The 16,034-nt window shown below is 40.2% G+C and overlaps 2 protein-coding genes across 2 annotated transcripts; both read right to left on the bottom strand.

Moving 5' to 3' along the window:
• Positions 1 to 1,685: 1,685 nt before the first annotated feature.
• Positions 1,686 to 7,852, bottom strand: LOC102224433 (caspase-3). Its single transcript, XM_005807620.2, has 7 exons — positions 7,779 to 7,852; positions 6,071 to 6,145; positions 5,606 to 5,766; positions 4,748 to 4,876; positions 2,663 to 2,838; positions 2,383 to 2,518; positions 1,686 to 2,293 (listed from the first exon to the last, which is right to left on the bottom strand). The coding sequence occupies exons 2-7, from the start codon at positions 6,139 to 6,141 to the stop codon at positions 2,061 to 2,063; spliced, it is 906 nt and encodes a 301-aa protein (XP_005807677.1). The 5' UTR covers positions 6,142 to 6,145; positions 7,779 to 7,852; the 3' UTR covers positions 1,686 to 2,060.
• A 202-nt stretch (positions 7,853 to 8,054) lies between these two features.
• On the bottom strand, positions 8,055 to 14,478 carry LOC102224180 (centromere protein U-like). Its single transcript, XM_023329123.1, has 14 exons — positions 14,390 to 14,478; positions 13,214 to 13,262; positions 13,053 to 13,122; positions 12,731 to 12,935; positions 12,504 to 12,650; positions 11,311 to 11,389; positions 10,759 to 10,842; positions 10,607 to 10,679; positions 10,408 to 10,519; positions 10,239 to 10,317; positions 9,120 to 9,167; positions 8,943 to 9,004; positions 8,643 to 8,799; positions 8,055 to 8,232 (listed from the first exon to the last, which is right to left on the bottom strand). Exons 1-14 carry the CDS (start codon positions 14,476 to 14,478, stop codon positions 8,128 to 8,130), a joined length of 1,359 nt encoding a protein of 452 aa, XP_023184891.1. The 3' UTR covers positions 8,055 to 8,127.
• Positions 14,479 to 16,034: the final 1,556 nt, after the last annotated feature.

Genomic DNA, 16,034 nt, shown 5'->3' with positions numbered 1-16,034 from the left:
ACAAAGGATAAAGATGTTGTGGGGATGTAAAAAGATTTTCAAAGTGGTAGACGGACAGCAGGTAAGTTACATCAGTCTATCAAGAGGTGGCTTCCAAATATTCATGTTACCTTAAGTTACTAGGAAAATGACATGACGTCTTCCAACGGTGTTCTGTGGTTATGTAACGTGTTCCTATACACCTGAGAAAGTATCTAGCTGCTCCCGTACAGTGCTAATTTCACATAAGGACATTTTACAACAGGAACTACGTGGGTTTGGATACAGACAGCCAAGCAGTCTAAGACTATACCATATAGCTCTGTTAATTGTTTTTATCTAGTACCCCAGACAAAAACAGCAACAACAAATAAAGAAACATTTTCCCACAAAGTGTTTTTTGTAATGTGGGTCTCAGAACACGTTACAGCGTCCTCTGGTTCCGAAACACAGCAAGTAAAAAAAAACTAGCTAACAACGTTGGTTGATTCACTGATTATCTTAAATGATCCACCTCGTTCTCACAGGGAGTTGCAAGATCTCCTCAACAATGGAAAAAAGTGTTCATTTGATTAAAGTGAAAGGCAGTTGATACACCATGCTACATGCTAATGGAGTCATATTTCTGGAACAACTCAGAGCTGAAATATTTGTTATCAGAACAAGTCCGTTCCAGGAAGACAAACAGGGTAAGTGCAACAGCTGGAGTTCTCAGAAACCGTGTTCCGGGACGCAGCAGGTCCCGACAGGTTTTGGGGGAAAACTAGATGCTTCTGAAATGTGCTATGAGCTAACTTATTAGGAATTGTGTTTATGCAATTGGGAGTTGAAAGTAAATTCCTGTAGTGAGATTTGTGCTTCACTTATTAGGACAACTATCTGATTTAGACATGATGGAATAACCTCTGCTCTCTAAACATCTCAAGAAAAACAGTTGCCTATGACTCCATCCAACAGTATTTATCTAATAATCTAGAGTTTAAGGGATATTCTTTCTGTTTATAACAGTGTTACAATCAGTAGTAGGGTTATTAAGTGGCTGTTTCTATCGTTCTAATAATACTGTCTGAAAAAGAAAAATAGCTGAAGTAGAGAGAACATTAATCCTAACAGTCAGAGTGAAATTGTAATCAAAGCAGGATGAATGTGTCTTTAAGGACCTGGAACGTCACGGTAGGCTGTAATAAACCTCATTGGAAACCATAGCAAGTTCATCCTGGAAGCCTGGGCTGCTAAAGCCCATAACCGTCTCCCTCTTGTGTTCAGTAATCAAAGTGAAAGCAATTCTACAATAATTTGGAGAAAACAAACACATTTTAATGACAAAGATAACCCGAGTAAAAACAAAATACAGGTATTCAAATTCTTTTATTTATTAAGAGGGGGAAAAAAACTACAATGACCAAACTCTGTGTGATAGATGTGGAAAACGTTATTGAGCCCCAACTCCAGGACCTGAACGTACAACATCATTTTCCTCATTGTCCTGCTACATAATAGCGTCCGTAAGAACTGATGGTCAGACAATCTCCTTCAGGATGTTTTGGTAGAGAGCAAAAATTCAGGATTTGGTGTGCCATGGTGGCGTAGTGGTTAGCGCGACCCATATTTGGAGGCCTTGAGTCCTCCACGCGGCCGTCGCGGGTTCGACTCCCGGACCCGACGACATTTGCCGCATGTCTTCCCCCCTCTCCTTCCCTGTTTCCTGTCAGCCTACTATCATATAAGGGACACTAGAGCCCACAAAAGACCCCTTAGAAGGTAAAAAAAAAAAAATTCAGGATTCTTTCAAATTCTGGAAGTTGTCCTGGTTCTGAAGAAGCAAAACTTTCCCGTACCGTCACACACTGTTAATCTGATGTTCTTTTGCTGTGTTCGTTTTACCCCTGATGGTGAACCGCCTCTGAACAATAGGCCTAATAGTTTATAAAAAAAAAATACATTGTTGATGTGATTTTTCTGAAATCTGAAAACAACAGTTTCCTTAACAAGAACATAGTCTAATTCTGTTTCTACTCTAAATAAAATAATAAATGCTTTGAAAGTACTTTCTGAATCCCAAAGGTGAACACTTTATGAACTCATTTAGTAGAGAAGTAAAAGTCTTTGGTCAGCATTGACACAATGCAGGGGATTTGCTTTTTTCCACTAAATCCAGGCAAGTTGGAAGAAGATTCAAAGTGGAACGCCACCTTGTGGTTGACTCGCGTCATGATCTGCATCAGCTCCAGCTGTCCACTGAACTTAGCCAGATTTTCACACAGTGACTGTATGAACCAGGAGCCGTTACTGGTGTTTCTCCAGGAGTAAAAGCCTGCCAGGTGGAGCGACGAGTTAGAGAGGAGATTCAGGAAAGAACAAACCAGATGAAAGTTGAAGAGAAATCCAACCAGAGTAAGTTACCTGGAGCAGTAGAGTACGCGTACATAAAGTCTGCCTCCACGGGAATCTTCACAGACGTTTTGTCTACTGCAGAATCCATTTCGTCTACTGCAGCATCCGTCTCTACGCCATGGTCAAACTCTGAACCTCTGCACGCCTGGGACGCGAAGAACGACGAGGTGACATAAAGAAGGAGATGAAAAACAAACCAATTCACTCGATTCCCCCTCCACACACCCAACGATCACACCCAGAAAGCTTAGAATGAAGCGGAATTTTCAGCTAATGAACTGTAGCTGACCTGTATGAAGAAGAGCTTTGGTTTCCCCACCAGACTCATGCAACGACGTCCTTTAATGCATGCGATCAGCGTTTCAAGCTTTTCGAACCGATCCGTGCCGTAAATCACCTCCTGGTCTCCGTGGCTGAGCAGCACACACACAAACGAGGCGTTCTGGCTGTGGTCCTCCTTCGCCACTGCACACAGAGCGACACAAGCCCTTACACCAGGGCATTTCTGGATATTTGTGAACCAAATGATATTAATAATATAATTTGCAAGCCACACCTCTGTTGATTGTTACAAATTCATATGTGTGAAGGTCTGGTAAAATGAGAGTTTGAGCTTCTTCCTACCACCGACTATAGTTAGCGTTGATCGTAGCACGGGCCACATTTTGGCGTTGCTGGCAGGATGAGGTGGCCTGGCCAGTAAGGTGGAGTTATGCTGCTAGTCAATAGACTAACAGCATAACAATAGACTAATAGCAAACTATTCTTGTTCAGCCATTTTAGTCCTTCGTCAGTGCATCACTGTGGCTGTTATGGCATTAGCATGAACTATTGACAGCGTCTGACAGAAGTTTAACACTTATCAGTGTGTTTAAGACTGTTTTTCTTTAAGTTATGGTAGAATGAAGAGCAACTAAACCTTCTAGAAGTTTGCAACAGATCTGCTTATGGTGTAGAGTCAATATTTACAGTGTTTATTAGTCAGTAATTCACTCCAACGTGGTGGATATCAACTTATGAATCAAATTCAGACTGATGGTTACCCATCCTGATCATGACTGATCATTTGCTTCAAAGTCTCCTAGAGACCTGCCTCTTTTTCCTCTGGACAAAAACAGTTTTCATTTCTGTTTTTGTTATTATTTACAATGTACAGTACCCACAGTATCGTTTCTGGATTTAAAAACCTTGAAATCCTTACCAGTGCCCCAAATTCTTGTAATTCTGTCCAACATACATTTGATATCATTTCTCAGAGCTTGTAGGTATTCATCTAAGAATCCAAGGACAGTTTCTGTCATCTGTCACACTGATTACATGCACAAGAACACTGTAGAGGATTCTTCTTATGGTCATATTTTGTGCTGTTGTATTGATATATTCTGTTCTGTTGTTTCCAACATGTAAAGTACTGAACAAAATTAAACATCTGCATCAGACAACATATGGCTACTGATAATAGAAATTGGTGCTTGAAATTGATAATTAACGCTTAAGCTGTGCTTGTAAAACAAATCTCACACTTCTAAGTCAGCCAGCAGCTCCATGTGGTGCATAAGGTTCTCTTTTTTCCCACTTGAGCGCCCCAACATGTCTGTGCATGCCACTGCCCCCCCGCTTTTTAAAACCTGACCTCAGGTTCCCAGTGGGGTTGAGATCTGGGAGGTCAAGAATGTCTGCGTTCTGCTCTTTGAGTCACTCTGCTGTCATTCTTAACTTGTGACACGGTGCTTCATCACGCTGGAAAATCCACTGTTCTTCACCAAATGCTCCAGGGATTGTGGGTGAAGCTGATCATGGGGGCTGTTCTGATCCAGCTCCTTGTTCAGAACCCCACACACTGATCAATGAGAGATTTACCAGAATAAACAACATTGCAGCAGTTTTGTAAATCATCCAGAACATTAGTCTGTCATGTTTGCCGTAGGAAGAAGTAGCTTCTTTGTGGCTGTTTTTGTAACAAGGCCACAGTCCAAAATGTTCCCACCAACTCAGCACCGACCTGCGATGCAGAGTTGACAAAACTCGGCACCACAGGTGGTAAAACGATGCTGTAGTACAGACCTCAGAGTCCAAGGAGGACTAAACAATGTCAAAGCACTTTCATATCTCTTAAAAAGCAATCATTAGCGTAAACTCTAAAACGTTTAGCAACCTCTGGGACAGACGGTCTGATAATGAATCACCTAAATTTGAGAATGACCAGGTAAGACTCAGTTGAACATGTAGGAGACTTTGGTCAGACAGCACAAAACGTCTGAGCCACAAGAGTATACCCCGATGAAAACACTTCCTCTTGTGAGGTACGAGGACGGTGCCGGAGTCTCAGTGATTTAAATGAATCCGAGTTGATCCGTTGAGGTGCTGTAGTTACCTGTATCCATCTGTTTCATCATGTTATCCATGGTCTGGTCATCCAACAGTCTGATCTCGTAACCCAGTTTAGTGAATGTCTTAGCAACATTAGCAGCATCAACATCGGTTCCATTTCGGACGTCCATTCCTGAAGGAAGACAGAGAGGAAAATCCGCTTAGCATCTGGATGGTAGTTCGATGAAGCCAGCATGAGATCTGTGGCCTGGATTTCCTGACCGATGAAATCTAACATTTTAAAAATCGCAGAATTTCCAAACACACCACAACAGGGTGAGTTCACACACACACACACACACACACACACACACATCGCGTTTTAATGGATTGAAGGCTTCTTTTGTTAGAGCAAAGGATGAAAAAAATAAATTAATTAATGAATCCAAGCAAGAGTAAATATCTATGAAAATAAAATAAAATTACATTTTTAATACATCTTTAACTACATTTTCCATCTTCTTCCAAGAAAGCAGATTTTTTTCAAAGTGAACATCTTAAAGAGAAGTTGTTCTTTAGTCATATTTCTGGCTCGATTCATACGTTAAATGAATCGGACTGGTAAATCGGATCCCTTTGTCTTCCTGGTTCGACTCCCGGACCCGACGATATTTGCCGCATGTCTTCCCCCATCTTCATCCCCCGTTTCCTCTCAGCCTACTGTCATATAAGGGACACTAGAGCCCACAAAAGACCCCCTGGAGGGGTTATAAAAAAAATAAACATAGCTCAATATTTTTGTTTTTGGGATTTAATCCAACCAAAATAAAAAATTAAAATTAAGGTAAAATCTGATTACTTAAGACATAGTATCCTTTTTAGTGACAAACGTGTTCTATAGCACGCTGATGTGAAATCTTACCAGTTTTTTTGTGGAAGTTCTTGTTGTTGATAATGAGGCAGATTCCCATGCAGGGGTAGTCCGTTCGGTAGCAGTAAAGGTCAGAGGGAGTACCTTGACCCCGTGAGCTGTTCTTCACCTTCTCATCATCATCATCATCAGCTGGTGGAGCTTTGCTGCTGCTGCACACATGGGAACACACAGAGACTCCTGAGGCTATTTCACTCAAACCAGAAGTACTTGTTCATCACCTAAACACTGAGTAATAATTATATGACAAAAGTCGAAATGGCTTTCAACCTAGTTTAACATGTGAACAGAAGCTGGATGTAACAGGTTCAGTCGAAACTTGGTTTCTGTGGAAAGGAAGAGGAACTTTCTTGTTTGGCAAGCCACTAGCAGCAGTTTACATTCATAAAGGGGAGAGAAAAAACAAAAAAAACCTGGAAAAAAACAACAAAAACCAAACAAAGAAACAGTCGCTACCTTTTGAGAGAGAATTTTGAGGTGTCCACGGTGTCTTCAGCCCGACCTTTGTCTTTGCCATTCTCGGCCATGTTCCTACAGACATTAGCAGATAAAAACAGCAAAGCAGAAGTCAGAGCAGAAGATAAGGGACAACAGTCTTATTTCCTGCTGAGAAGCAGCCTCTTTCAAAATCACTCGAGTCGAACTATCTTGGAAACGGAGAAAATTCCTCTTGTAGCTTTTGAAGCAGAATGTTCCAGACAAACTTCACTGGATTTCATCTGACAGAGCAGCACAAAGTAAAGGACCATTATATTACACATAGCGGAAACGAGTTTAACATAAATCTGGTGCAAATAATAGTTCATTAATTATTTAATGAACTAATACAATGAACATTTAAAACAGATTAGTAATATCCACTATGTGTTTACTCCCTTTCGCTTTGAAACACCTTAATAAAACCCCAGAGTAGCTACCGGTTTAATATCTAAAGGTCAAAGTCCATCTGTGTGTTACACTATTGTAAATGCAGCCAGCAAGTCCTCAAGATTACTGCTAGACACACGTGGACTTTAAGACCTCTAACAACATACTCTTGTGTTAGAATGGTCTAGTCAAAGCTCAGATCCAGTAGAGACAAGACCTGAAAAATACTGTTCACAGAAGTTCTCCATCCAGTTTAAACTAGAGAGAAATAAACAAAAACAAAAAAAGGAGAAGAAGACGCTACTAGAAGTATACCCCAGAAAACTTTAGACGTAAATGTTCTTACAGCAAAAAGGTGCTTTTACAAAAGACCGACTTGGGAGGGGTCCGAATACAAGCTCATGCCACACTTTTCAGATGTTTTCCATGCCAACAATGTGTTTGAAAACTGTATATTTCTCATTCTGCTTCACAATTAGGCCCTATTTTGTGTTTGTCAATCATATAAAAAGAATAAAGTTTGTGTTTGTAGGGAAGCAAACAGGAAGATATTAACTAACAGCTTTTGAGCCTCTTTTTGCCTTTAACCTGCTTAGATCAGCGTCACACCGTGTTCAAATGTGTCGGTACAGAGTTGAACATGGATCACTCAGCCAGGTATGCGGAGTGATCTGTAAAAGATAACTACCTAATTGGGTTGTTTTTTGTTTTTTTTACGTCACTCGGTGTTTTTGTATGAACCTGACTCACTGACGTGACAAGGGACTTCCTTCTGTAATCCGCAGATCAGCTGCAAAATATCAGTTCAGGAACATTGAGCTTTAAAACCAGACACAAGGCTACAGAAACAGTGTAGTTCCTCTGTCGGGCTGTCCGCTGTATTCCGGCCCAAAGCAGAATTTTATCACACATTTGTTTAGCTCAGACTTGGCATATCGAATGTGATGCTCTGAATTTCATTAAGGCTCAAAACCAAAGTACTATTTAAACACTAGCCATTTACAGCAGCTCTATATAAACAGCTTAAGTAAAATACGAAAATGAAAATAAGTTATCCAACAGGTATGAATCACTTTATAGCTGCGTAATCACGTCCGACTCAGTTTACAGTAAACGATTGTATAAGACAAGGGGAATCATTAACATGACTATATTTGGGCGTCATACTGGTACAAGCTAAAACAAATAAGGAATTAACAGGTCATTGTTAATTCCTCGCGAGGACCCGGTCACATATTACAAGAAGTCTTTACCGTGAACAGCAGCAACAAACTCACTATAGTCACCTTGAACCTACCTTTTGTAGAGACGTGTGGTAGAAATGCTTAACAAAATGTGTGTGAACTTCAAGACATTGTAAGGTTTTTGTATCCCTCGAGGGTATAAACCTGACACTTCCAGCCAATCAGAGACGCTGCATCAGTTGTAGGCGGATCAGTAAAAGCGAAGGACCGGCAGCCGGAAGCTGGTTGGCTGAGAACCTTGATTTAACCGAGTAGTTTCAAGTAATTTTACCTCTACATACTTATATTACAACCAATATGATTAATGATACTAAATCCACAGAAACATATTGAAAAGCCTCATTTATTGAATATGTTCATCTTACATTACAGTTACATACACAAATGCTAATTAAAATCTCGTTATTTTTGAGCCATCTTCTTAGCCTGGACTTCACTGGGAGGATGAACTGGTCTTTGAATGAGCTTTGTTTCCAACAACAGAGCCGGTAAACTGGATGCTCCAAACTGCAACAAAAGACATAAAATGTCACCGTCACTTATGCTTCAGATATGAACATGCATTATGAGATAAATGGCAACTAAACATAAAATTGTTCCTTCTGATGGACATAAAAATCTAGCGAATGCTCCGCTTTTTGGTAACCGGCCTTAATGAGTAAAAACGCCCTCTATTTTAAAAAAAAATATTATTACAGAAGTATAATCCAAAACTGAATGTTTCAGTAGGACAAGGGTGAAAAAGAAAACAAAGAAAAGATGCATTATAGATGCATACTAAACATTTCAGAGTGAGAATACGACACTGTGCTGACAGCTGATGTCTTCACCACAGGTAAAAATGTGGCCGTCACCGTTTTCTCAGAAAGTATCTATAAATCTCGCCGTCTATCATCAGCATCCCGCTGTGTTTCTACCGTCTCTTTCTCAGCGGGGTGCTTGCGTCGGTGGGCCAGGTAACGCGCGGTCAGCTCCCTGACGTCGTGGAGGAACGCCCGGCCTCTTCTGAGATCGTCCAGTCTCTGCTGGAGCTCCGCTTTCTCCTTCTCCAGGAGCCACAGCTGCCTCTCCGCCCTGCATGACCAAACCCCGACAAGAGGAATTCACAAACTCTAACACTGTGCATAGCGTCCCTTCAAAAATGACACACGGGGAAAACATCGGATTATTACAAGTTTGTGGAAAAGGGGCCACAAGTTGTTTTCATTTTTCCTCACCTCATTAGCTCGTTTTTGGCGTCCAACAGTCTCTGAGTCTTCCTTCGAATCAAAGAGCCCACCTGCCCAAACAGAAACCGCAGAGAGCCGATCAGCTTGTCACCAGCGAGCCTGCCTCTAGATGCTAGCCACTAGCCGGAGCTGCTGGACTTCACACTGGAGAAGCATGAATGTTACCTTTATGTTCTCTCTTTTCAAAGACCTGAAGTCCTTCAGAGATGAGATCTGAGGAAGAAAAGAAACTCAAAGAATGCATCTGATATTTAAAAAAACAAAGTCACGTTTTCAGATTTATTGGGCAGATTTAGATTCATTTTAGCATCTGAGTACAGCTTTGCAGATGTGTTTTTAAAAAACTAAGAACATGTTAAATTCTGACTATGACAAGCTAATATGAGTGTACGTCTCCACTGATTCAGTTATATTTCCCATAATCCTGTGCTGCATCAGCACCACTGTCATATAACCAAAGCTCCAGAGACAAACAGCAATAACATAAAAATAAATATCGGTTGTGAACCGATACTGATATCGGTTCACTAAATTACTATTTGTAATTTTAAAAAAATTACAAATACTGTATGATACCAACGGAACAACGATACATCGTACATGTCTACTTCTGGCATTCTGGTCACCCAGAGTAAACTTTAGTGTTGCCATGGAGAGGGTTGCTAGGCTTCCTACTAGAACCGCCTTGGATAAGCAATAGAAAGTGACAGTCATTGTCACGAATAATTTTGCTGGACGATAAATTGTCCCAGAAATGATTGGGATAAACGATAAAATTATAATTTTGAGACCATTTTCAGCTAATATCTTGATAACTGCATAAGAATGAAAGTACACCAAGGTATGTCACGATTACACCCGTTGCTGAATGAATGTTGCCTTTATGTTACAACGTGATAACATTGTCGTTTTGACACCATTTTCAACTAATCTGCTGATGGTGGCAGATTAATGCAAGCTCGCCTGCTCAAACACTAAGAAACTTTAACTTTGTGTAGAGCACTCCCATCTGCAACTGGAAGACATTTTAAATATCCAAAATATAAAAAGACAAACAACCAAAAACAATAAATAAGAACCACACACAACCAAGACCATGAAAAAAATTGATTATGTCTCTAAACAAAATTGCCCTACAGAAAAAATAATCGTCACAGTGGAAAATTATGAACTCATTTTAACTTATTCGATTATTTGTGACATCGGGTTTAGTCTCGATTCGTTTTCAGACTGCGTGGCGAAGTGTTTGAGCGTGTAACAGAGAAGCGGTGTCGCCGGGCGAACCTGTTCCTCTAGCTGAGCCTCCACGTTGCTGGCGAAGCAGCCGACGGACTCTCTGACTGCCGCCGACTCCACCGTCTCCCTGGAAACGAGCGCACAAAAGAAGCGAAAGTGGCTTTTGACGCAAAGTGAAAGAGTTGGTTTGCAGGATGCTCCATGTGGGCGATTTTACCCGTACTGCTGGCAGAAATCCAGCACGGCATCCAGAACCACCTCTAACTGGGATGCTCCCCGGCCGGCGCGCTTCTTCTGCCCAACGCCGCCGTCGGCTTTAGCAACTTTAGCTGCAAATATTCACATCTAGAGCTCAATACAAGCACATTGGAGCTTGGAAACATTTTTGTTTTTACTTGAAAATCTTCAACATATACTCTTATCTGATGAGGACTTTCTTCCCAAATGGAGGCATTTAGTCAGGTGTTTAGTCATCATTGGAGTGGGAGTCTGGAAAATGACAAACAGAAAATGGAAACGGTCATACGAACGTCATGCTGCTGCTTTCAGGCAGAACATGGGTTCATACCCAAACGCTGCCTTCATCGTCTTCCTCGTCGGACGAAGGGAGCTTCCTGCGGTTCCTCCGGGCTCCATCCGAGTCAGACTCCTCCTGTAGAGAGAGAGACAAAAAAAAAAAGTTGTGTGAACAGCATTTTTTCTCCAGACTCTGTCATTTTTAATGCACCAACACAAAACCTCTGTAGAAATATGGAGAGGTTCTGTGTTTGCCAGGGTTTTCCCCCTGTGCATCATAAGCCTGGCGGGCCACCAGGCTTTATTTGTACCCCCCCACCAGGCTCAGCATTGCTTATTTTTTAAAAGTCTTTTTAAAATGTTAGCATTTGTTAAGGCTTTATAGTTGCTGTTCAGGTATTAATCTTCCAATCTTTCAATAACATACAATTATCAAGTGATATTTTGAAATTTCCTGTCAACTTTAAACGGTTTATTTAACTCAAAAACACAACAGGCCACTGGATGAATGGGCCCAACCACAGGGCTTAGCAAGTTTTCTGGGGGGAAACCTTGTATGTACGTTAAAAACCTGCTTTCAATATCGTCTTCTAACAATCTTTACCTCAGACTCTGAAGTCTTCTCATCAGCTGATTCGCTCGCCGTCTCGCCCTCCTCCTCCAGCTGCTGCCTCTGTGCCGGTCTGGAAGGGAAACAGAAAACAATGCAGAAACACCTACAAAAAATTGCCATATCATCAAAACATTTTTTTTTTATATCATTCATTTCAGAGAGTGAAACTCATATTATATATATTCATTACTTCAGTATTTGGTTGGACATCCAAGTACTGATAGAATAGAAATTGCCATTTTTTCCCCCGAGAAATCTGACATTTCTGTGTAAAGAAATGTCAGATGTATTTTTTTTAAGTTGAGCTTATGTAATATTCAAATTTTCTGAGACACACAATTTTGGGTTTTTATTACATGTAAGCTATAAACATCAAAATTCTAAGAAATAAAAGCTTAAAGGGGCAGTGTTATTTGTTTTCCAGGCACAGAGCGCCATTTTTTAGCATACACAGGTAATTATGTTACCAGCAGTTATAAAAATGCTACATATGTATATATGACTTCAAAAATTTGACTTTCTGATTTAGAACCCTGACATTGGGCCTCTGTCTCTTCTGAAACTCCGCCTTCAGGAAGTCATCACAGCATGGCTCCTCTATTAACCCTTTAACAATGTTTTTACCAGCGTTGCACTGAGAAGCAGCTCATATAAAAAGCCCAGCAGATGCTCAGTTCCACTAGGTGTTTGCTATTTGCTGCTGGCTAGTCTGAAGGAGCTGAATGGGGGCGTCACAGGGGAGAGCTATTCTGTACGGTTGAAGCTTGGTAGCTTGAAAACTGCCCCTAAGCTTCGTAGCTCGTTTTGCACAGCTGAATGGTTGCCACGGAGATTAATGGATTTCTCAAACATGGATGAAAGAATCAAGGCAACACTCCAGCTATGTTCCTGATGAGGGAATAACATTATAACATGATGTAAAGCTCAAAAAAGTCAATTTTACACGATAATGCCCCTTTAAAATATTTAAATAAACCTGTTATGAATCTATATGATACGATTTACATTATAAAATGGGTGACGAAAAAAAATAAAATAAAACTTTTCACCCAATATTATATTTTTTTCAGTTGTCTGAAGTATTAACTGCCTCTTTAAAAAATGGAGCAAATTTGTTTTTGTTACATTTTTCCTCCTGCTATCATGATGAACTCTGAGCAGCGTCTCTCCGTTAGCGCGCTGACCTTCCAGCAGCCGTCCTTCCCGGGGCCTTCCTCATCCCGACAGGCTTCTTCCCACTCAGACGCCGGCTGATCGTCGCCGTGGCCCGGGTCGTTTTGGACCTCTGCGCTGTCTCGTCCGGTTGCCTTTCTGTTGCTCCCTTTTGTTGCCTGATTGTTGGCCGATGAGCATTGGATCTGAACTGTTGCCAAAATGATGTGGAATACAGGAACAAAGCGCTGAACATTACCTGGCTCTTCCCTTCCCTCCTCTATCTGTCCTGCTCTTCTTCTTCCTCTCCTCTTCCTCGCCTCCTCCTGAGCCTTTTCTCTTCGCTGCAGCTCCCTGCTTTTTGACAGGAGCAATCTTCCCTCTTTGTCCTCGGTTTTTGTCCAACTCTCCCTCCTCCTGGACATCCAAGTGCTCCTCCAAGGCAGTGCTGTGAAGAGGGTTGCCTAGGGAACAGATCCAATAAAGGTTTGGCTTTCAATAGGTAAACAAAATTAATTTAGCACACGAATTTGGGAAAATGGGTTGAATTTGTTGGTGCAGTAACACGGGGAGACACTCACTATCGTTCTGCTCCAGTCCTTTTATGAAGCTGACTTGGTCCACAGCAGACAGACTGGTAGACTGTTCCATCTATTTAGGACGTAAACGACAGGTTTACAGTTCAGGACTTACTGATTTTTCAGCACAGAGTCGATAAGACAGCGTTTAGAGACAAACTCACCTGGTTCTTGTGCACCTGGCCCTGAGGCACTTTGGTCCCTCGGCCCTTTCTGATGGCGCGGGGATGAGAAAACAGAGACGGGCCATTATTTTACAGCTTAAACAATCTGCCGTGATATATATTTATTTCTTAAGGTTACAGAGTGCATCATATTTACTTGTTGCGCCAATGAAATGGACACGTTTCCAAGTCAAACACCAAAGAATCTGATTTTTTCTAATCATTAAATGTGGCAAAACAGAGTTATCATTTTTCACTTCAAACACCAATTGAAAGTATCTTCATAGAGCCTTTTTTTTTTTAAATCAGCAAATAACTGAAGACATGCTTAGGTTTATCATCTAATTTCTTAATTTTTTGTTGGACTGTAACCTATTGGAAAAGTTTCAGCAAAATCAATGAAATGCAAATAGAAATGAAGGAATTTTAAAACAGGCCTATGAAATCTAAGACGTTTTTGGAGGAAAATAAATTGTGTTTCCAGTGATGCCCTAAAAGTGAAAATAATAATAATAATAATAATAATAATAATAATAATAATAATAATAATAATAAATGATAGAAAAGGCAGCTGCTTTCAGTTTTAAAAGGTCATCAACCGAAAAAATGTCTGTTTCTCTGCTTTATATGGATCTGAGCTGCATTTTATCATCTCTAGGTTAATTTTAAGTGACCTGGACTGGATTACTATGACGCCATTTTAGAGCAGCATTGTTGTGAAATATTTTGTTACCCATATTAGTTATGATAAATAGACATTTAAAAGCAAAATATTTTCACTTTTTATAAATCCTAACTTCCAGACCAAGGAGCTGGTTGGAGACTCAAGGCCTTTTCTTTAACCGCTTGTGATTTAGAGCGCCCTCTAACGGTGTTACTAGATATTGAAATTTCAGCCTACTAAATAAATGTGACTCCGTACTGGGTAGAATAACCCAATTCAGCTTTAACTACTCGAAACACTTAAGTTACATATTACATGCCAACCTTAATGTCGTGACGTTCTGTAACAAAACGTATTCAAACCTGTTATAAGCGAAAACAGAGCATTATTTTTCTATTAACGGCTACAGTATTTTTTATTACTGAGCTTTCGAACAACAAAATGTGGATATATTAAGACATAAAACAAAAAAAAACCCAAACTGCTTAGACGGATTAGTGTAATTTCCTCACCTCATTTTCCTCAGTGTTTTGTTGACACCGTTAGCTCGACCTGAAACAGCTGCTTCCCGCAAAACAGTTCGAGTTCCGGACGGAACCATTCCGCAAACACCGAGGGGGTGACAGAAATATTTTAAAGGTGGGGAAGAGAGGGAAACTCTTGAAATTCAAGGTTTAAATAAAGCAGCATATATTTTAAAAACTAATGTGCAGTCAAACCTTAAAAGATGTTTTGGAAACAGGAGTGATTTAGGAAATTCCTTAAAATATAGGAGTCTATCGCTCGAAATGTGAATATGGAATGGTCTAGTCCTACGGAAAGCGGGAGGTCATCTTGCCTTTCTTCGCCATTTCAGAGCAATGCACTAGAACCATTGCGTGTGGTGACATTTTTGTTGAAATCTTTTAAAATCTAATTCTTCATCATTTCATTGGATCTAATCTGGAAACATTACATCTTTTAACTACCCCCTCAATTCTTAAAAACAACCAGAAGTTTAAAAGTCAACGTGATTTTATTAATATTTTTTATAACAGAAGTAGAACAAATTTTAACTGCAACTAATTAAAGTCAATTTTGATGGAATGAGATATGATTTGGGGTTAATTTTTCCCTTCCAGCTGATTGTGAATAACCATCAAGATTGATGAAGTTTGCAGGGAGGGTTGAATGTTTCCAGTTAAATTTCTTCTAATAAAGCTAATGCTGCCCCGAACTGATCAGCCTGAACTAGAATTTGGTCCAAATTAATTAAAAAGAAGGAAGCAGTCAATTGAAAAACTATTTATGAACAAATATGCAACACTAGTGTGTTTTAAGCCTCTTCAAGTCTGAGACTGCATTTAATAAAAACGTAAGACTGTTTAAGATCTTGCAGAAACTAATCAGATTTGAAAGGAACCCACAGTTTTACTGTTTGCCAGTTTTTCTTAATCTTATCAAAGCAACAAATAAAAGCAGCAAAGATGAATCACAAAAGGTACAAATGCCACTCAGTAAATAGTTTACACAGATATTTTAATATTTCTTTAATGAAATCTTTTACAAAATGAAAACCTACTGATTAACATTCATTAGGAAAGGTCCTTTAGCCAGGAACCTTTTCTCATCATTATTATAAATAAATTAATACATTACAAAGATTTCCCATGTTGTTCCCATAGGTACCCGAGTTCCCCAAACACACCTAGATCAGACTGCGTTGTCCTCAGTGTCTGAACTAGTTCATGAGGCACCAAGCTTATTCATACATTAACAGTGAAAACAGTTTAAAATGTACATCTAATGTACAGAGATGACCATGCTGATCTAAAAATGGCTAAGACTCTTGTGGTCCTTTTCCACTAGCACCTAGCAGTGTAGCTCTACGTGTGGCTTTTTGTCAGACTTTGTCTCTGTTGGGAGTTTTAATGAATGGCGGTCGGATTATCGTAAGAGCATCACTCCTGTGATGCAAACAGAGTCTCCACCCCCTAAACAACAAGTGACTAATAGTCTCCTGACGTTAGTCAGGACCCCCAGCAAAATCAAAGGGTCCGAGTGTTTCCCAACCCTGGTCCTCAAGGCACACTGTCCTACATGTGTTAGAAGTTTCCCTGCTTTAATGTGCCTGATTCAACTGATTGCAGTTCAACAAACGCCTGTTAATCAGTCATC

Source organism: Xiphophorus maculatus, chromosome 23 (assembly GCF_002775205.1).
Source record: "Xiphophorus maculatus strain JP 163 A chromosome 23, X_maculatus-5.0-male, whole genome shotgun sequence".
In the NCBI taxonomy this organism is placed as follows: domain Eukaryota; kingdom Metazoa; phylum Chordata; class Actinopteri; order Cyprinodontiformes; family Poeciliidae; genus Xiphophorus; species Xiphophorus maculatus.
The sequence above is the reverse complement of the archived record's forward strand: the minus strand, read 5'-3'. Positions and strand labels throughout refer to the sequence as shown.